General features: G+C 41.9%; 1 protein-coding gene across 1 annotated transcript; it reads right to left on the reverse strand.

Moving 5' to 3' along the window:
* Positions 1–2,687: 2,687 nt before the first annotated feature.
* Positions 2,688–21,901, reverse strand: aadat (aminoadipate aminotransferase). Its single transcript, XM_084042746.1, has 14 exons — positions 21,876–21,901; positions 20,748–20,819; positions 19,896–20,064; positions 15,837–15,969; positions 13,696–13,770; positions 13,107–13,316; positions 12,344–12,409; positions 11,237–11,319; positions 9,476–9,572; positions 8,942–9,003; positions 8,310–8,374; positions 7,855–7,961; positions 4,439–4,540; positions 2,688–4,277 (listed from the first exon to the last, which is right to left on the reverse strand). The coding sequence occupies exons 2-14, from the start codon at positions 20,812–20,814 to the stop codon at positions 4,236–4,238; spliced, it is 1,278 nt and encodes a 425-aa protein (XP_083898872.1). The 5' UTR covers positions 20,815–20,819; positions 21,876–21,901; the 3' UTR covers positions 2,688–4,235.
* Between the last annotated feature and the right edge of the window lie 133 nt (positions 21,902–22,034).

Raw genomic sequence — 22,034 nt, forward strand, 5'->3', positions numbered from 1 at the left:
AGGTCTGTCTGCATCAGAGACTCATAGAGTGTTATTGTCATAGAGTTCCTCCAGCCAAAACAGCCTACTACAGCAGATGGACCCAAATGGATGGGCCGGGTGGGGTCCATATGGCCTGATGATGCATAGCAAACTGGGGGTCCTTGAAATTAAAACGTTTGAGAACCACTGGTGGTCTGCAGACAGAGAGTCCACTAGTAGCCTCGATCTCCAGGCTTTTATTGTTTTGTTTAGTTTAGTGTGTGCATTCTGCAAACACACACACACACACGCACACGCACACGCACACGCACACGCACACGCACACGCACACACTGTCCCAGTCAAAACCAGAAACATAACATTTAACAATGTGTAAAATAATCAAAATAAAATAAAAACACTGAATAGCCTAACATTTGAACCTAACATTATTACAAAGGGAAATAATAGAAGATTAATAGAAGACATTGCTACATTGATTGTATTATCTTACTTTTGCTACACACTGGCTGTGATGTTGCATACATGAAACTTTACACAAAAGAAAAGTTTCCTTGCACGTGAACTGCAACTGCATGGTCCAAGTTTGCCAGTCGCCATTATCCACGGACCACCACTTCAAAGAATAATGCATGACAGACAAGTGTGTTTAACACACTTGCACAGGGTAATGGTTTATTAGTGTTGTGTAGCAGGGGAACCATTCATGCACTGCATTAAGAAATGGTAGATAATGTGCTTTCTGGCCTGCGCTAAATGGAAGGACTTTGCTTTCATTATCAATGAACACAAATCTGGGATATTATATGTACACCACAACAGACTGCCTTGCTGTTGGGAGACAGAGACAAACAAGATACAGGTTAACAGGGCCCAAATTAAAGAACTGATATTGAAAAAAGAAATGAAAATGGACATCCCTGATGAAGGATAGTGCTCTAGCACAGTGGTTCACAACCTTTTCAGACGGTGACCCCCCAAAATAATCATATTTGAACTGGGGACCGCCCACCCTGACAAGCACTTGGAATGTAGGAGCTGAGGCAATACATTTTGTTTGACTCGGTTCCACAGATAAATATTGTGAAAATAACATTTTCACTATTTTATAATATATAACCACCTACAAGCTCACAATGCCTCACAACATGAGGCATTGTGAGCTTGTATATTGGCTATTTTCAAAATGTTTGCCTCTTTGTTATATTATTTGACAATTTGGCCAATGTTTGACCAGTTCTTATAGTATAGCTTGTTGATTACTTTTGATGTCTTTTTCATTTTTTTTAGGAAGGTCTTAAAGGTCCTTGAATTGTCACTTCACTGTCAACTGGGGACCCCCCATAAATCTTGTGGGGACCCACAAGAACCACTGGTCTAGCAAGCTTAACACTGGTCATTCAACAGAGTGGATTATTATTGATTGACCTTGGAGCCAGTTAAAGCCTGAAAGGGCCTTCAGCAAACAGATAATAACCGTGTTGATTACCCAGTAAACACATCCTATCAGATAAGAACCTGGTTAGTCACAGAAGAAAGTTTGTGCGCATGCGCGCACAGATGCACTGCTGCCGTATAGCATGGGGTGAAAGGTTAGGAAGTTTCCAAGGGTCCTTAAAAAGGTATTTGGGGAATTCTGGGAGGGTTCAGTGTTTTTATGTTGTCTAGGAGGTCAGTGGTTCTCAAACCTTATCACATCGAGGACCCCCAAGTTAATATTAATTTGGCCCTATTAGACCCCCCATCTGAAAATAGTTTGTGCCAGGGACCCCCATACAAGATGTGTTGTAAATTGTTTTTTAAAATGGCATTGCGACACATTGTGAGCTTGTAGATCGGCTATTTCCCAATCTCATATGTACATAGGGCTAAAGTGGTTAAACAGATTTTATGCTATATTTAACTAATTTAGTTGGGGACCCCCTGGAACCCCCTCAAGGACCCCTGGGGGTCCCCAGACCCAACTTCCACTGGAGATCCACTGGTCTGAATTTGAAGGCACTCCCCTGCATCTGTCCTCTGAGCCTATGGTGATCAAAACCCTGCAGTCATAATCAGTTTTAACTACAGTACATAACACATTATCCCCAGGCTGTTATCCTTCATGGCTGATTGTTTCAGCTGCACACAAACACTCCCACTGAGACACATACTGTACATGCCAGCCTTGACTCTTGCCACATTAAAGTTGCCAACGCGATATTATGTATACACAAGTCAATGCTTTAAGTCAAAATTAGGGCCGCAAATGTCAATTACTTTATTCTTACTTTTATGAGTAACTGAATAATCGAGAGGCCTTTTTAAAAGTAATTAGCTTGAACATATCAACGAATCGATGCAAAAAACAAATTTAAATAATCGACTAAATTGATTATTACTGTTGCAGCCCTATTGGAAATCACGGTCCATTTGTGCAGTCTTTTATGTCTGTGTATTGCCTATATTCAGTTGAACATTATCTTTAGATATCACAAGTACTCAAGCCTAAAAATAATAATTTATTATAGGTGACACAAAATAAATCTTGCATAAATCGTTTAATGGACTGTCCACCCCCCCCTTACATGCAAAACTGAAGTGAGCAACTGAAAAGTTTTGTATCTCCTGAAGCAATGGCTTGAACATAGGATGGAAGTCAGTAATGAATGCCAACTAAATATTGTGTTTATATAAGGCAACATTTCATATTACACCCTATGCACTCCTGTAACCTCCAGCCAAAAATAACTAAACTGGTTATTTTATTAAAATCCATAATCCAAATAACCAATTACAATGATAAGTTTTATAAAATGTCTCAGCCCTAAACAAATCTCCCAAAGGTCTCGTGTTCAAAGCTTCAGCAGAAAGCCAAATAACACCACTAAACACACAACCGGATAAAAGATGAGACCCTGGGATGATGTTTTCCCATGAGGTAGATTAGTTAGGCAATTCACATAACATGTTTTGGCGAAACGTACAGTAGCATTTACGTTGTCTCTTACTCCACTGGTTCTCAACGTGGGGTCTGGGAACCACCAAGGGTCGGTCCCAACGGACCTGTATGGGTCTGTAACTCTATTTGGAACCACCATTTGTATACTCTCAGAGTTATTTTAACACTGAGGATTATAGTGCAGATTGGGGTCCCAGTCCCAATAAAGAATCATAACAAATGGTAGTCCGTAGCCTAATGCCTATAATGCAGTGACTGACCAAGAGTAAACTTGTTCAAAGTAACTTTCAAAGAAACAGATCAACTTAAAAAATAAAACATCATGTACATTATACACTGCAATGTTTTTCTTTTTCTTTTTCATCCTTCATACTGTAACAATTACAGTACCAAGACATGCACTGTACAGTACTGGTGACTTGATGTTTATAGACAATTCAGCTGTACTGTAAGTAAAGAAACGTTTTCTTTTCAACAAGTTAAAACTTTTGTTTTTCTTCTGTAAGTGATATTTTTTGGGGGTTAAAAAATGTAAAGTTACATATTCCTATAGCAATCACTGCTATAGTGTTTGTTCAATGACAGGCATCTCCCTGTCTCCCATGTCATCTCTCCAATCAGAAGTGAGAACCCCACACAGATCATTTATCAGCTTGTGTTCCAGTTTCAATTGTGTCTGCTCGTTGATTTGTTTCATCGCTTGTTTATCCTGTATCCTATAGGAGTTCTCAATCCTGTATCATATATGAGTTCTCAATCCTGTATCATCCTACTGTATATGAGTTAATCAATCCTGATTGGATGAAATTGGCACCCTGATCTGAAAAAATATTTTCTGTTTACTAAAGCGCTGGAGAGACAGGGAGACACCTGTTATGAACAAACACTCCACAGTAATGGCTGCTAAGTATGGGAATATAGAGCTATAACACCTATTTGAACAAAACTGGAAATTATCGGAGTGGGTCCAATGTGGATCTCAGACTTCATGCGACCAGCCTTGTGACATAAGTCATGTATGACGCCAGTCATCTATGACATATCTACGACGTATATGTCCAAGGTCAAGTTGATGAAGTTACCCCCAGTAACTTCCATTATAAAATTTAAGTTAAATATTTAAAAAACTATAATATTTGCCAACGGTGATGTTTAAAGTCTCTGCCAAAACTGGGAACATTCTTTCTCAAATTCAACATACACATTCATTTGTATGTAATTTGTAGTAAAATATTATCTTAGTTCGAGTACCACAGTAAAATATATGTAGTGTGTTGTTGAAAAAAAAGACTCCCCTCTTGTCTCCGGCTCCTCACAAAGCCTCTTTGATGAGAGAAGAGAGCCTTTTGAAAGCCTGTTGTGAGAAACAAGAGAAACAGTCATGGACATGGAAGTCACTCAGCCGTGGAGTTTGCTGTAGCTTGTGTGTTTGCATTTGTGTGTGTGTGTCTGCATTTAATGGAGCGTGAATATACAATCCAAGTGTCTTGTGTGTTGCTGCTTGTGCGCGTTTACCTCATCGATCTGCTCTGGCGTGGATAAAGAAAAGGCCGCTCTGACGTAGGGACAGGGATCAGAACTGTTGATCATGAATACACCTCCAGGAACTAGCAGCACCTTTTAGACATAATATGACACATACACACGTACATTACATTACTCATACACACAAAGAGCCCAGAGAGGGGGGGATTGGAAACAAGGTTTCCAAAAAGAGGTTGGTAGCATATTACCTTCTGTGTTAATCTCTTAACCGATTAAGACCTGAGACCTGTGAGCTTGTTTATCTACTATTTTTGAATATCCAACGCTAAAATCTAAAATGACACTGACGCTTTCCCGGTTTTAATGGATTCATATGTATGTACGGTATATACAGTATGCCAATGGGAAGTAATTGATAGCGAGTCTTCATGCTATTTTGGGCGCTGAAACTGGTGAAAGGGAAGTGACGAAATAAGTAGGAACCCTTGTGGAAGATGGCACAGTTGGTTGTGTGTGTGTGTGTGTGTGTGTGTGTGCGTGTGCGTGTGCGTGTGTGTGTGTGTGTGTGTGTGTGTGAGAGAAAACACTGGCAGGGTTGCCATGCCCACTTATTATAAGCGACTTTGGGCTTGTTCTTCTGTAAAGTTGCTTGTAAATATTAGTAGTTGCAGGTTGTGTTTTTTTTTGGGCTTGTTTCTAAAGTGTAGTTGCTTATTTTTAGCCTGGTAAACCCCCCTCCCTCCGGAAATCTCATTTGCATTTGATTTCAGGAAGGAAGGCTGGGATTGCGCAGGGAGTAAAGCTGCCCGAACACTGCGTGTTCGAACCAATCAGCGGTACCAAATTTGTGTTGTTAAAATGTTTCAAGAATATTCCACATTTGTCACTTTTGTTCAACAAAACGAAAGTGAAAATAGCAGATCTACAAGTGCGTTGCATCGCAACGCGTTGTGAGCTTGTAGATCGGCTATTTTCAAATAGCCCATGTACAGTATATAGGTTTAAAGTGCTCATGTGGCCTATAGTCGCTTCTTTTCGGCTTGTTTTCATAGACCTGGTTGCTTATTTCTCTTGCAAAATCTGGCAACATTGAACACTGGGCTACTAAATCTATGTGCTTGTGTGCACAATGGCTGCTTTCCATGTGTCACCCCACATCCTATTCAGGCACAGGCAGAGAGGGAGCCTCGCCCTGGGTACAAAACACCTGCTAACGCAGTGGTGCTCAACCTGTGGACCCGGGCCCACTGGTGGGCCGCAAGGGTAATAGCAAGCAGTCCCCCAAATAATAGGCAAAACACCAAGATTGTAATAATGATAACATAACATTAAAGGTAGGGTAAATTATTTTCCTTTGTTAAGTGTTAAATAGCTCTATATTGTGATAGTACTCGTTGCTTTTAGAGTGTTTGTTCAGTAACAGGAGTCTCCCTGTCTTTCCAGCTCTTTAGTAAACAGAAAATGCATTTTCAGGTCGGGATACTCAATTGATCCAATCAGGAGAGAGAACTCACGCAGGATACAGGATAAACAAGTGCATTGGGACCTGGAACACTATAAAATTGAAGCTGATAAATGGGTACTCTCTTGTTCTGCCTGATTGGCTGAAATTTGGCATCCCACCAGAAAATACATTTTCTGTTTATTAAAGAACTGGAAAGACAGGGAGACCCCTGTTACTGAACAAACACTGTATAGCAATGATTACTAACAGAATATAGTGCTTTAACCTTTAAAATATTTTTTTTTTGTTTTAACCAAAAAATATCACTTAAGGTTATTACACACCGGAGATTATGCGAATATACGCAAAATTCGGACTCGGTCCGAATAGATAAAAGACGATTTTTCGCTCCGCGAAACTGATGTGGAAGCTTGCATTTACTTTATAAGGTTTAAAAAAAAACATATTATTCGCATGAAAAAAACGCCCCCGGTGTGTAAGGACCTTAACCCTTTTGACTATTCATGAACGACATTAAGTCACACACATTCTTGAATTTGGTCGTTAGTGGTACAGAATACAAGTTCTGTTGACTTGAACGACCTGAACATCCGTATAACTTAGAATAATGCATGAGGAGAAGCCGTGTGCACCGTCACTGCGCTTTCCCAAGGTTGCCCACAACCACCTTGACAGAGGAAATCCCAAAGAATTATGGATTTGATTGGGAACAAACTGTCATCTGAGTTTCAAAGTTGGATCAAGTGATTAAAACACTACATATGAGACCATCACTAATAAGTGGGGAATGTTAGTTAATGAAACAGCAATGCGCACACATATTCAACCTCAATCATGAAATGTGAGCATTATGATGATTCAGGCTATTCTTAAAGTGTAGGCTACTTAATCATGTGTCCACGCTGATGAACATAGTGGGGAATTATCATTTACTTTATAATCTGAATTTGTTCTTTATTTCTTTGGTGCATTAACTCATTGAGTGCCCGAATTATTTCTGGCTATTTCTGGCCAGTACGATTTTGATTTTCTTTTAAAGTAGTAAAAAAAAAGTGCTTAGGAAGCGAGATACAGCCTTTTTCAGTTATAAGTTAAACAAGGAGTGGATGGAGCTGCAAATCTTCAGATAATGATATCTTGGGTTCTGATTTTATTTATTTTTTTAAACACGTGAAACACGTTAATGGCACGTTGCACCATAGCGGTAATACACGTGAAACACGTTAATGGCACTCAATGAGTTAAAATGTAGGCCTATGTGCGTTTGGATTGAAACATGTGGGAAGGTAATAAACTGGATGTGGCTTCAACTTATAATGCTGCAAAATTGATAGAGCCATGTCGGTTAAATGCTTGCAATGCAAGAACTTATTTGGCATAGGTGTTGCCATCTCCCATTTAGTGCATTACCTGTTTTTCAATAAAGGCACCTCAACCACCTCAAGCGAGCGTAAAACCTTGTGCGACATTTAAAAATGTCTGAGTTACTCACTACTCAGGTTGTTTTTATGTGCAAATCAAAAATATGCATTAGAACAGGCTGATAGAAACCCAGCTGCAGAAAGAGAAGGACGGAGAGAGTCAGACGGACAAACAGAGAGAAAGAGAGAGCGGCAGAGAGAGACAGACAGAGAGAGAGATACAGGTATTGAACATGGACCCACTGTGGACTAATTATTAATTGCATACTAATCATCACTGTCATTGCCAAATTGCGTACTAATCATCACAGTCATTGCCAAGCGTGATGAATGGAGAATGATAAGGGAAGTAAAATAGAACTCTGTGTGTGTTATTTTTAGATGCCCTTCTTACATCAGCACTTAACCTCTGTGAACTTCTAATCTATATACATTATTTAATTCCCTTGGTAGATATACATCTTTGTGTGTGTGTGTGTGTGTGTGTGTGTGTGTGTGTGTGTGTGTGTGTGTGTGTGTGTGTGTGTGTGTGTGTGTGTGTGGATGCCCTTTTTACAGACCTCTTTCTCCAGTGCCTTCTCCATAATGAGCTGTTGTGTATCTGGGATGCCCTTGAGTTTCATCCAAAGGAACATGCCTGCAGATGGAGCATGCCACTCAGCCAGACCTACACACACACAGACACAGACACACACACACACACACACACACACACACACACACACACACACACACACACACACACACACACACACACACACACACACACACACAAAGGAGAAAAGAAAGAAAACTAGAGACGGGTGCAGTGCTTCGTCAACAGAACTGCCCTGCAGTGACCTTTGAGAGGCACCGCAATGATTGATGACAGCTTCTCCAGAAGGTCTTAGCCTTCACAACAGTCTGACAACAGTGCTTTTGCCGAAAACCCAGTCAGTTTATTGAGTACAACAGTATGATATATACAGTATACAGTATATGTGTAGTATCATTCAGTTATATGAGTGCACCATACCTGTGAGCCACTTGTCTGCGGAGGAGATCATGGCATCCCGTTGTTTCCTGTAAAACTCGATTACGCTGCAAGAGGAATGCAAAGTGTTTCACACACTGCTGATACTGGGCCAAAAATACACTGAATCAGCTGACAGCTGTGCCCACTTCAGCAGAGGAAACTTTGAACAATACAAACCATTGATAAATCTTGATAGCTGTTTTTAGCATTAAATGATGTAGGTTGGCAATCTTGGAGAGCAGAATAAGACTAAAAAGAGTCTTGTAGTCTAACAGCGGCATCGTTTCGATCTTACTCGATCTTCAAGGAATAACAATTTTAAAAAGAAGAAGATCCTGATGAAGATCGAGTAAGATGGAAACAATGATAAACGCAATAAACAATCAAGTGGAGCTGAGATACTCGTGTGTGGATTTTCTTTTTACAGTTGATCATTGTTTGTCTAGCACATGGATAAGAGACTGGATGTGCATGCATTATCTCCAACATGAGGTGAGCTGTGATTGGTCTAGCGTTAGCTGAGCTGTGACTGGCATAGCAGCAGCGTCAGCTAAGCTGTGAATGGTGTATTTTTGGGCGAAGCCTTTGGCATTGTGTCGTAAAAGTGTGAAGGAAAACGGGGAGCCATGTACCCATCTATGTGGTTCAGGAAGCCCTCCTGTCCCCAGCTATGCAGCAGCTGGGATACCATGAGCTGAGAGAGAGACAGACAGACAGACAGACAGACAGACAGACAGACAGACAGACAGAGAGAGAGAGAAGCAGTGTAAGAGACTGGAGTTCCTGGAGACATACTAACTAAATAAACCCTTCAATAACTGAGCACACCTAGCAAGGTACAACATGACACTTTGATGCGTGTAAGCTTATAAATCTGCTATATTTTGACTATAGCAGCTGTTTTTGGGGGCTTGTTATGCCTTTATTTGATAGTACAGTAGATGTACAGTAGATAGACAGGAATCGGGGAGAGAGAGATGGGGAGTGACACGGAGCAAAGGCCGTCGGGATCGGGACTCGAACATGCGACACGCTGTCAGGCTACATTGGAGCCTAGGTGCTCGGACTGCTAGGCCAGCATCAGGGAGATTCAATATGGATCCTAAAATGCTAGGCATCTCGCTGTTTTAATTAAGCATGGGCATTGAAACAAAGGGTGGAGTCACCTGTGTGAAGGAGCTAGTGTGCATGGTGGAAGCCTGAATATGAAGCACCACCCTGTCGACCAGAGGCTTGGGACCAGTCACAAAGCCTATCCTCAACCTGAAATCACAAGATACACCATGTTGTACATTCAACCACACAGGTGCAAACACACACCGCTCATTTGCATTTGAACAAAACAAAGGTGTGCACATGCACAGGCATACATACACACATGCACATATTCTGGTTTACGTAAGCATGCTGATGCTCTCTCGCGCGTGCACACCAATGCAAATACACAACGCAACATAAACACACTTAAGTACAAACACACATTCATGGGGTATTATATAAATTATCTACTGGATTAATAGTACATATGGACTACTACATCGACTGGGACAGTACATGTAACCGGATTGCTCGCTAATCTTGACCCTGGCCATTTAATGTAGCATTAGCAATGTATGCCTTCTTATCACTTTACAAATGACAGCCAAATATATACTTATTATATATAAATAATAATAAGTAACTAAATAAATGAATAACAGATTTGCTTTCCTGACAATGGCAAAACACACGTCTAATGTGACTCTGTTATTGAACGCGTCTAACAACAGAGTCCTTACTAATATTATGCCAGCATGTTTGTTTCTTTCCCCATTTCCTGTTTTGCTTACTGCTGAGCCCTGTTTTTCCATGGACACACACACACGCACACACACGGCCCAGGGACTGCACTGCAGGCAGAAGCAGAAACTAATTAAATAGTTGTGTGAACTGTAAAAGCAAGTCAAGCCCTGACTTGTTCAGGGAACCCTTGTAATGCTGTGAAATGTTAATGTGCAGCAGATGCACTTGAAGACAAACAAAACAATGACAAAATCCACGTACACTCATGGAAACAGACGGTAACAGGATAGGTGGGCACTAGGGCAGCTCAATGTAAAATGGCTATTTTGTCCAAAATGTTAAAACATTTAATATTAGAAAATTGTGGGTTTAACATTGCAAATTACAACATGATGACTCATCATGTTGTAATTTGCAATGTTAAACCCAAAATCAATCCTCCAGTTCAAGGCAACACAGAAAGGGGGGAACTTTTTTCTTATTTCCACACAACTCCTTTATGCTATATTAATGACATAGTTAAATATTGAAAATGGGTGGATTTCCCCTTTAAGTAAAGTTAAGTATACATAATTAGAACATGCTTAAACATTCGACAATTAAGGTCGAATATTTCTACAATTGCTACAAATTGCTACAAAACCTGTATATCCAGTCAAGTTGAAGGATAAAATTAAGTCTGATAATGATATACCGTGCATGTTCACATCATGTATACTTTACATTACTTAAGTTTTCATATTACATTTTTTAACATTTTGGACAAAATAGCCAATTTTACATTGATGTGCCCAGATGTCCCTAGTGCCCACCTATCCTGTTATGTATCCAGACAGGCACGCACAAACGCTCAAGTGTCAGGTAAATGTCTACAGCATGTAACGTGCACCCCCACAAAAGTCTAAACAGTAAGCGTGTGTTTCGTGCCAGGGACCCCAAGAAAAGAAGACCTCATATTAAGAAAATGTTAATTGCCAATCGTATAAAATATGGATAAAGTGGTTAAAATGAGTGCAGTGCTGTATTAACACATTTTGCTGGGGAACTCCCAAACCCCAAGGACCCCTGGGGGTCCCCGGACCCCACTTTGGAAACCACTGGTGTAGACAGTGAGAGACTTTTCACTGTCTACACCCCTTACTCACCCTGAAGACAGGATCTTTGAGAATGAGTCTGTTCTTATGATCCTCCCATCAACATCCATGGACAGGAACGTGGGGGCCCAGGGCTGTCAACAGAACACATATTATAGGTTTATGAACCAAGATTAACATGCTAAGTGCAGCCACACTTGACATTAAAGCGGCACTATGTAACTATTTTTAATGAATAAAATATAATTTTGTCCAATCTGTATGGTAGAGTATGTTAATACAATATAACAATTGTGGTGGTTGTATTTTGTCTCCCTGCTCTTCTATTGAAACATTTAGATTGTGTCAAAGGTCATGTCTTACCTAGACACAGGATCAGACACAAATTTTGACCTGATGGTCAATATTTAATGTATCACCTGAGCAAGCAGGCAGGCTCTATTAAAAAAATGTCAGCATTTGAGAGGAAGAAGAGGACAGTTACATAGTGCAGCTTTAACCATTAAGCTCCATATAAATTGCTGTACAAATAGCAGAAATAGACGATCGACAGGCTCACAATGCATCCATCGGAACACTAGTGTGAGCTTGTAGATCTGAATCTGCTTGTAGATCAGGCATTTTTTTCTTAATTGGGCTATATATGAGGCAATGCAAGGTTATATGTTGTTGATATGTATGCAATAAATGCTTCTGTCAAAATCCAATAAAATGGAAAAAATAATAATAATGTTGGAGAAAAATAGAAATAATAAAGAAATATCGAACATTTACCCAAAATAGGCTCATGTGTTCAGTATACTTTATGTGTATTTCTTATTCTTGCTTTCATAGCTGTACGCCGTCGTCCTTTTGATACTGTAGCATACAAAAATGAATGAAATGAAACCGAGTCATATCAAGTCATGATAGCCTTTTACATTTTTAAGTCGCAGGAAAGAAACTGAGATTCCCAACTGGAGTGAAAAACATTAGTTACACCCATGTGAAGACAAGGGGAGGTGAGTGACTGATGTGCCATTAGGGCTGCAACAGTATTGATTCATATTTTAATATCATCTTAGCAAATGTTTTTCGATTACTTTCTTGATTAATGGAATAATCAATTAATTATTCCTTGATTAGTTCAATTAACTGTTGCACCCTTTTGTGCCATACCTTTTCAAACTGTAGGAAATAGTATGGGTCATCCTCAATGATGAGCATGTCATACTGTCTGGCCAGCTGTTAGAGAAAGACAGGGAGGAGGTTAACCACAGAGGTCTAATGAGCACTACCACACACCGAGAGAGAGAGAGAGAGAGAGAGAGAGAGAGAGAGAGAGAGAGAGAGAATAAAGAGGGAGGGAGGGGAGAGAGGCGTGTGTTCTTGCAAACCTGATGAAATAATGTGTTTGTGTTTGCAAGAGTGTGTGTATATGTGTGTGTGTGTGTGTGTGTGTGTGTGTGTGTGTGTGTGTGTGTGTGTGTGTGTGTGTGTGTGTGTGTGTGTGTGTGTGTGTGTGTGCGTGTGCGAGTGTCTGTCTGTGTCTGTTTGAAAACTGACCTTCACAGATTTCAATTACCTGCCAAGTCACAAAATCACTGTCTTTGCAGAAGTTTGCACACATTTAGATATTTGATATTCATTAGATCAGACAAGCTCCTCTCCTATATACTGTAAGCCTATTGAACTTCTAATCTCCATTTTAACCATGTTAGACTCACTGAAAACACACATTCCTGGGGCTGATGACTGATATTGTTCCTCTAATGGATGAGGGGTACGGGGGCTGAAATTGAATAAAGGCAATTGAAAAAACATGGCCCCCTCACGCATTAGAAGGACAATATCAGTCACCAGAACCAAGGACGTCTAACATGGTAAAATTGGAGTTTGAAGCTCAAATGTCATCCTCGTGACAGCCCTAAATCTCTCCTACCTCGTACACCTCCCTCTTCCTCTCCGTAGTCATGGACGCGCCGGTGGGGTTTCCCCCGTTGGGGATGGTGTAGAGGACCCTGGGAGCGGAGCTTCCAGGCTTGTGGACCTCAGAGGGGTCCCAGCGAGACAGCACTTCCTTCAGGCCGGAAGGGATCATGCCGTGCTGGTCGCTGGGGACGTTAATTAGGTTGCACCCCAGTGGCTGAAGCTATAGGGAGGTACAGCAGAGAGAGAGAGAGAGAGAGAGAGAGAGAGAGAGAGAGAGAGAGAGAGAGAGAGAGAGAGAGAGAGAGAGAGAGAGAGAGAGAGAGACAGACAGAGAGACAGACAGACAGAGAGAGAGAGAGAGGGTTAAAAAGGAATAAAGGAAGACAGAAAATCATCATGGACACATAAGTCAGTGATTCTCAACTTTTTTCATTGGACACCAATGACATAAGGGACTCTGTGTGTGTGTGTGTGTGTGTGTGTGTGTGTGTGTGTGTGTGTGTGTGTGTGTGTGTGTGTGTGTGTGTGTGTGTGTGTGTGTGTGTGTGTGTGTGTGTTTTTATGCATTGAAATGAGGATGACAATTTATATTTTATTACCGCTGCAAGTGTTCCCGAGTATGTGGGAGCGTCCAGCAGGACGTTGTCTCCTGGGTTCACCAGCATCTCAAATACCTGCAACAACACAGTCGAAAACACTGGACATTAATTACACTCTCTGAATTAAAGTACCCCTATTAACACTAAATATAATTCACCACAAGAATTGAATAAAGCTAAAAAAAGAAAGGCTGTTTGTTAGGCCAAGCCCCACTCTGTCATTTGTGAAATAGTGTGAAAGGAGCCCCCGCAACACTAGCACTCTGTTTAATTATAATGTTTTGGTATTATCATTCTAAACCCATGTTCCTGCTGTTCTATATACAGCCAACCAGTTGAAGAAACCACAGATTGAGGCTTCAACCATTGCTGTTATAAAATATGCTGTTATAAAATAAAATACTCTTTATAATCTTAAAAAAAAATATCTAGCATTAGGGCTTGACTTTGGCAGCCACATGGTGCAGAGCAGCAGTGTTAAAGTTACAAGCGAAATACATCTATGGAATCCAAATGACTGAAATCAGTCCTGGCAACTGAGAATTAAGGATGATAACAATACAGTAGCTTCTGCACTGCAGATGACTATTCTAGGGCTTATCAAGGGAAACAGTGAATCACGCTAGTACTAAAGGCAGCTGATGGATGAGTCACTTGCCTATGGGGTAGGAAACAGTCCTGAGTATCCTCACCACTGACACAAGACCAAAGAGCAAATCCTGGATTTCAGGAACCAAACTCTCCCACAGCAACCTCTGTGGGTTAAAGGGTAACCGAGTTGTTCAGAAAACACCTTGGCCACAGACAAGAAGGCACAGTGGTGGCTCTATGTTGTCAGGTCACTGAAGAAAGCCAGTTGTCGGCCTCTTGTCCAGGACAGAGGACAGAGATCTCGTAGAGACCGTCCTCACCAGAGAGGTATCACACTGTGGTATGGGAACACCACACAAAGGGACTGGGAGAGGACCATTAAAACCGCAGAGAGGATCATTGGAACGCAGCTCCTCTCCATGGACACTACAGAATGATCACTCAGCACTGCAGGAACAAACTAGTGGGCCATTCTCAGAGAAAACTGGCCATTCTTTGTTTAGGTGGAGAAGCTCCATGACAAGATACCACTGACCAGCGCTGGGGCGGTGCGGGGGTAACGTTCCTGCACCACCTGAGCACTGCTAGTTCTCCAAAGTTCCTGGACACTAGCATCCTCTATGTCCACGGAACATTCGACTTGCTCGGGCATTCCAACAAACACAATTGGCCATGTTTGCAGCAGGGAAGCTGGACGAGGAGGGAGTTATTTGTCCCTGCACCAGCTACTTCTACAGGTTGCTCAAGGGCGCCTGTCAGCCGGGGTGTTGAACTGAGAGGAATAGTATGTTCCTCCGCACACGCTACATCCTCCCGGTGAAGCTCCTCAATGGCAGGTAAAAAGAAGCGGTGATTGATTATGTATCAGAGGGGGCATGTGGTTTCAATGCCATCCCGAGGAACAACCTGTCAGAGGACCAACCAGTAGGGTTCAGCGGTGACAAGATGTCACATGGTTGTGTGGGGAAATCGAAAAAATTGTCATAAATGATACCACTGACACAAACAGATGATACCACCGACCAGAGTATCAGAGCAAACAGGAAGCCCTTTCACAACAGTTTCTAGACTTTTTACGGAAGCAGAACTGAACTGAAACCAAGATCCTTTGCTTTGGCAAGATATTGCAGCTTTCCTCTGAGACTTTGCACCCCCTCCTGGCTGAGCATTTCAAGTTGAGATTACCTGGAGACACTAAAAGCCTTGAGAGAGAAAGAGGCTGTAATAGGATTGCAACAGTTAAACTAATCTATTTAATCCATTATATTAAAAAAAACGATAACTTAATGAAAATAATTGATTGATAATCAAATTGAATATCAAAACATTTTCTAAAATACAACAAAATACAGCGATACAAAATCCCCTTGTATCGTTGTGATGTGACGATAAAACAAGGCTTAAACAATCCCTTGATATGTAACAAAATATATTGATTATTCGATTAATTGCAAAAGTAATCGAATAATGGCTGAGAAAATAATCAAAAGTTGGCAGCCCTAGACAGAAAGCCATACTCTCATACTGAGGATGATGACCAGTGGAATTACCTTACAGAGTCCCTCCTGACTCCCGGTGGTGACACACATGTCCATCTGTCCCCTCTCTGGACTGTAGTCCACAGTGGGAGGCGTGTGAAGGCTTTTCTGAAGGCCCTTCATCCAGGTCAGCAGTTCTGGTATACTAGGGAGTAGGGATGGGACGATATGAAAATGACACGTCACAAATATTGTGGCAAAGATAATTGCGATTGATGATATTATCACGATAATCAAAATATGTTTAAAACTTAAAATGCCACTTTCGTTTAACCTCTTGAACCCCCAGCATCCCTAATCTGGGGAGAACGTTCGCCAAAAATAGCCGATCTATAAGCTCACAACGCGTTGCAACACAACGTGTCTCTTATAATTAACTGATAAGAGACCATGGGTCTCTCTGTGTGTGTGTGTGTGTGTGTGTGTGTGTGTGTGTGTGTGTGTGTGTGTGTGTATGTGTGTGAAAGTCACAGCCCCAAAAGCAAAGTTCTGCAAACTTCACAGTGTGCATGGTGAACTCCAGGGGATAATCTATTGATTCACTAGAAACATATCTCACTTTATAACCTCTTTATCTCCTTGTCAGTGCTTAGTCAAACAACACCAGGAGAATAACTGTATGTCAGAGTGACAGAAAGGGGCACAGTTTACAAAGATGTCCATAAAAGGCTGATAAGCATACATAAACCGATAAACGCCACGCTCTGCTGTCCCCAGAATGGGTCAGGTGGAATTGGGCACAAAGAAAACGCAATCATAACATTTGCATGTCCATAAAAATAGATTATTTTTAATCCATTCCATTCGTGAATGACACGGTAATGGACCAGGTGAATAGAAAAGATGGCGAACGCTTTAGTCTGATGGCCTTTTCTTTTAGTTTTGGTCTTGTCTCATAGATTCCACGAGTATTTCAAAGTTTTGCCTTGATTATGATTAACTAGAGTTTCGGGGGGCTACGCCCCCCTCAACCCCAGCCGCGCACGGGGCCCAGCGTGGCCGTGTGTATATTGGGGGACCCAAATCGCCGGAGTGAAACTGTGGAAAAGTTTTTTTGAAAAAGGAAAAAATTTGAAGAAATAATATTTGTTATGTTTCAGGGGGTCCACAGGGGGTCCGCGGACCCCCTGATGGTCCACTGACCCCCTGTGGAGTGTTGGGACGCGCGGGGACACCCCTGGAACATTGCGGACCATTTCGGTGTTTTTTTTTTTTCATGAAGGTGGTTGCTTGTTTCTGGCGCAGGCTGTGCAAACCTGGCAACCCAGCGCATGCTGCCGCACGTTTAAGTGGCGTAGCGTCATGAGGGTCAGTGGGGCCGTGGCTCGGTCAGTGAAGACCCTGTAGTGCGGATGATATGTGGCATAGAGGGGCAGATTGTAAATCCACAGAGGAAACATCCGTGGGCTAGCATTGGTTCAGCGATGTGTGCGGTCGGCCTGCGGGCCCTCCTCCTCCACCAATGTGCAGTATTGAGAGCCCTGACGTCACAACAATTGGAGCGATGGGCACTGCACTGTGGTTGGTTAGGGTACACCTAGGGCCCAGGTAGAACCCAGTTAAAGCCTGCATGGGCAAACGCAGTTAGGACCCGCCTTGGTCCCACATAAACATGGCTAGTTGGGGCCCACCTAAGGGCCAGGTAGAAGCTACTTATAGCCTGCATGGGCATCGCAATTGGGACTGAAGTGGATGCCGCTGACATTGCTGACATGGGGTCCATATGGTTTAGCCCACCTTGAAACCATATGGGAACTACGCTGGCATGCTGGCTGTAATGCAAACGCTGCATCATACCTGCAGTGTGTAGTTTGATGTTGTGTGTGTAGCAGATATACCTGCAGTGTGTAGATCAATGTCCATAGGAAAGTCAATGCCCAGCAGTGTTTTTTTTCCCCAGCAGAGTTTCTAGTGTCTCTGTGTCTCTCTGGAAGAGGTTGCACATGAACTCTGCAGCCGCACTGAGGCGCTCCAACACAAACACTGTGACATTAAGCTGCTTCACACAACAAACATCAGCACCACGCTGCTGTTTGTCCAAAAGACACAATATCTCCTCTCCCACCGACGTCATGTGTTCATTTATCGACAGCCGTACAGACTCCTTTTGACACATTTTACGTCGTTTATCCAGCTCTCACTGACTCTCCACATCGGGCTGTTATTTTGCTGCGATCAAGTCAACGATGTGAGAGATTAGCTATCACAGACGGACGGACAGGGGGTGAAACATAGTCTTGCGCCATGCCTTTCGGCCTGGCGGAGACAATAAAAAACCGAAAGTAAAGGAAATGGCCATTTCTGCAGCAGAAGTAGTCAATAAACTATGCTATGAAAACATGGGGCACATTGGCAAAGAATGTAAGAAAGAGGCAATCATGTAGAAAATAGCCGATCTCCAAGCTTACAAAGCCGCTCAACGTGAGGCGTTTCGAGCTTGTAGATCGGCTATTTTCACAATATTTACTTGTGGAACGGAGTCAAACAGAATGGGGGGGTCCCAGATCAAGTACGTGTATTTGGGGGGGGGGGGGTTGATAAACACTGCTCTAATCGGAGCGAAATTATCTGAAATTACTACATGACCATAATGCAGCCTAACATGCGTTGCACGGGGCGGTCCTGCCATTACGTTAGTTACTGTAGTTGCTGTGGAGCTACATAGTTCTCCAGAAGACACACACAAACATACACCATCTACAATGGACGAACTGAGCAGCAATATAGACATTGACCACACGAACGTGCATTGTTGACAAAGTGATTGCACAGCCGCTGCAGGCATGACAACCAGGTTAGCGTTAGCGACATGGCAGCTATCACAGCGCCCTGTCCGTCGTGCTGCAACTGCCTGTGATGGCTACAGCAGTAACAGCAAGCTGTCTGCGATGCCATTGTCTGGAGACTGCTCTTAGCGTGACACGACCAATGAGAGTGAGCGCTGTAGTTGTTGCTAAGATACGGTGGCGTCTCTGCCCCATAGCTTGTAGATCTCTCACACATGATTGGCGTAGGCTGCGTTGCCAGGTCTGACTTTGTGTCTAAGCAATGGTCGGCTTATTTTTGCGCGCCTTTGGGCTCGTTTGCATTGTGCGCACGGCAGCGCTTGTTTAGCGTACGTCAGCGCGACGTGGCAACGGACGTGGCAACGTGAAAGGTGATTGGCTGGTGAAAAGAAACACCCGACGTTACACCAGAAATGGTGCCTGGAGAAAATGGTGACCAAAAAAAAAGTTTGGAAAAAAAGGAAAAAACCCCCGCAGCGGCTGGCTGCTGTTGTGGTGATGAGGTCGTGCGCACGGTAAACGGTACGAAGCTGGCTCCCCTTCCGTTTTGTCCGACATTTGGTGAGTAGAATTAATTATGTTGCGCGGTGGAAACGGTGTAGTGAGCAGTGAGATGTCCCCTACGCGAGGCGTAAATTCAGCGCGGCCGCCGTGGCGAGTCAGTAGGCGACATGTGGTCTGGCGGTGCGTTGTTTATCCGATAACAGAGCTGTGGGGTGTCGCCACCGAGGGTGCGGAAGTTGCTCGCCATTTATATAGTTAGATGAATGATATATATATATATATATATATATATATAAAAGCAATAGTTAAATTAGCAGATCTACAAGCTCACAAGTGTGAGCTTGTAGATCGGCTATTTTCACTATTTTTGCACGCCACCATTGTACTGTATAATAAAGGGCTTAAGTGGTTAATCAGACTAATTGACTTAGTCGATTATATCGACTAAAAATCTAGTGTTGATAAGAAATGTAAAAAATAATCACAACAAAACAGGCTACTCAATTATTTGATTAACCTACATGAGCAGGATTAAGTCAGTTAAAGGTTCTGAATTTTGGTTCTGATATTTGGAGTAATTGCCCAGCCCTACTACAGACTGGGGGTGGTAGCCACAGATCTTCATTGGAATGAAACCTCAAATCATGGTGCTGTCAGCGTCATGCTCAACCTGCTACACAATGGATCTCTCTCTCTCCTCTGCTTCATTTTAGTTTAAGCTTCATTCTTTGCTGAATTGCAACTGTGGGTCCCTCCTGTGAGGACACATGTTGCCCCTCACCCATTGGAAGCTGAGTACTGTAGGGCCCTCTTCATCAGGGTTTCATCAAAGGTGACCGTCTGCCCGGTCTTTGTCTGGATGGAGGCCGACAGGAACGGGAAAGTGTTGGGGTTCGGAGAGCCTCCGGCCAATGAGATCAGAGACGCTGGCGACCGCTGTTGCAACTCAGCTTCAAATGGAGGTGGATGGGAGAACAGTATTTAGGGAGAGAGAGAGAAATACATGAATACTTGGCCCCATCCTTCTTTCCATTTACAGAAGCGACACGCCAAAACAATGCAATTCCTTATTATCAGGCTGTCGCGACAAGTCTCCAAAAGATTCTCCAGCTGATCCTGAAAGCTGCTGACAAGAACTATAGGAAAAGAGATCAAACTTGCCGTGGACTACCCTTAGTTATGGAGCTATACAGGCCTAGAATGCCAGGAGAGTTCAATTCACTGAGCCCCTCTCTCGTCTCCTCTCCATTCTCTGTACATTCATGTCCCAGCAATTCATGTTATTCACCAGATAAGAGTTTGAGCTTTCTCATCTCAGGCTTCCATTGATCATGATGGATTTCCATGGAATATGGCTACTTGACAATTGAAATGCTATATGTATGAATACATGTTTTAGAAGGAAAACCATAAAGCATTTTGTTACTGGTTTTATTTATTTAAAGGTATATTTCACGTTTAAACCTTTAACCATTTAGTTGAACCCTATACTTAGTTGACCGGAGACCCCCAGGGTTCTACTAAGTAAACTCATGTTTAGTTTTTTTCACTTACGTATAGGGTACCAGTAATTGATACATATTATATGTAATAACAGAATTAACATAAAACAGAGTATATCAAGTTGACTTACTCAACATTCTGATGGGGGAGGGCTTTCTTGCTGCGCTGACAGCAGTCAGAAACCTGGCGTAGTTCATGGTTCCTTTAAATAAAGTGTAGGTTATTATACCATCATCTGTATCAATTATCCTGCTTGAAATCCAAGCTGCTGTACATTACATTAACGCATGCCATCTGTTGCTGTGCCTCACTTCAGCAAGAAGTCTCTGAGTGAAGAATTACAAGAGTGAACTTATAGGTACCTTTCCATTACATACTCAAATACTGTCCTGAAGTACAATTTTGAAGTATTTTTTACTTTACTGAAGCATTTCCAATTTTCAGTACTTTTACTTCTACTCCACTACATCTCACAGAGGCAAATATTGTACTTTTACTACACTACAATGATTTGAATACTTCAGTTACTAGTTAACTTTGTAGATTTTGATTCTTATTAAAAAACATTAATTAACCACTTCACCCCTATTTAAACTTTGGCTATTTGAAAATAGCTGATCAAGCACGCGTCGCATCGATCTACTATTTTCAAAAGATTTTTATACATTTTGAACACTTGTGAAATAGGACATTCTGCATAATGAGTACTTTTACTTTTGGTACTTTAAAGTACATTTTGATGCCAATACATTACTTTTGTACTTTTTTTTGTTTTTGCTTTACCTGTAACAGAGTAATTATATATTGCAGTATTGCGGCATTGATACTTTTACTTAAGTAAAACATGTGACTACTTTTTCCACCACTGCTTCCAAGTCATAAATGTATGTTATTTGTCTGTTGTCATCCAATGCTACCATAATGTTTCTATGATGTTTTTGCATAGTATTGTATATGTGTCTGTCATTAAATGTTTCGATGAATTGAATACACATGCACTCCAATGGAAACATTCAGTCTTGGGTTTTAATCCTTGCAGACCTTGTATTGAACTGTATCTCCGTGCTTTTTTTGCAAACCGCTAAATAAAGTATTCAATCAATCAATGTTACTCTTGATTAGGGGATTCACAACCAAAGGTGTATGTGTGGGGCGCACATCATTTGGAGTGGAGGACACAACAAATAAACTAAAGTTTTGCCTTATAAAGATCCAAAAACTGATATTAGTATGAACACGTTGTGTTTACGTGACTAACCTTGTGTGTGTTGAGTTCAGTGTCTAGGGGCCGATGGGTAATGTAGTTCTTTACTTGGCAGCTAGAGCTTTAAGCAGACACTTTGTGAACTACATTTCCCAAGCATAAACATAATGTGCAGTTATTATTAGCTTACTGTAACTGCACTGAAGACTCTAG

This window comes from Gymnoscopelus microlampas (assembly GCF_963454915.1).
Source record: "Gymnoscopelus microlampas genome assembly, chromosome: 19".
In the NCBI taxonomy this organism is placed as follows: domain Eukaryota; kingdom Metazoa; phylum Chordata; class Actinopteri; order Myctophiformes; family Myctophidae; genus Gymnoscopelus; species Gymnoscopelus microlampas.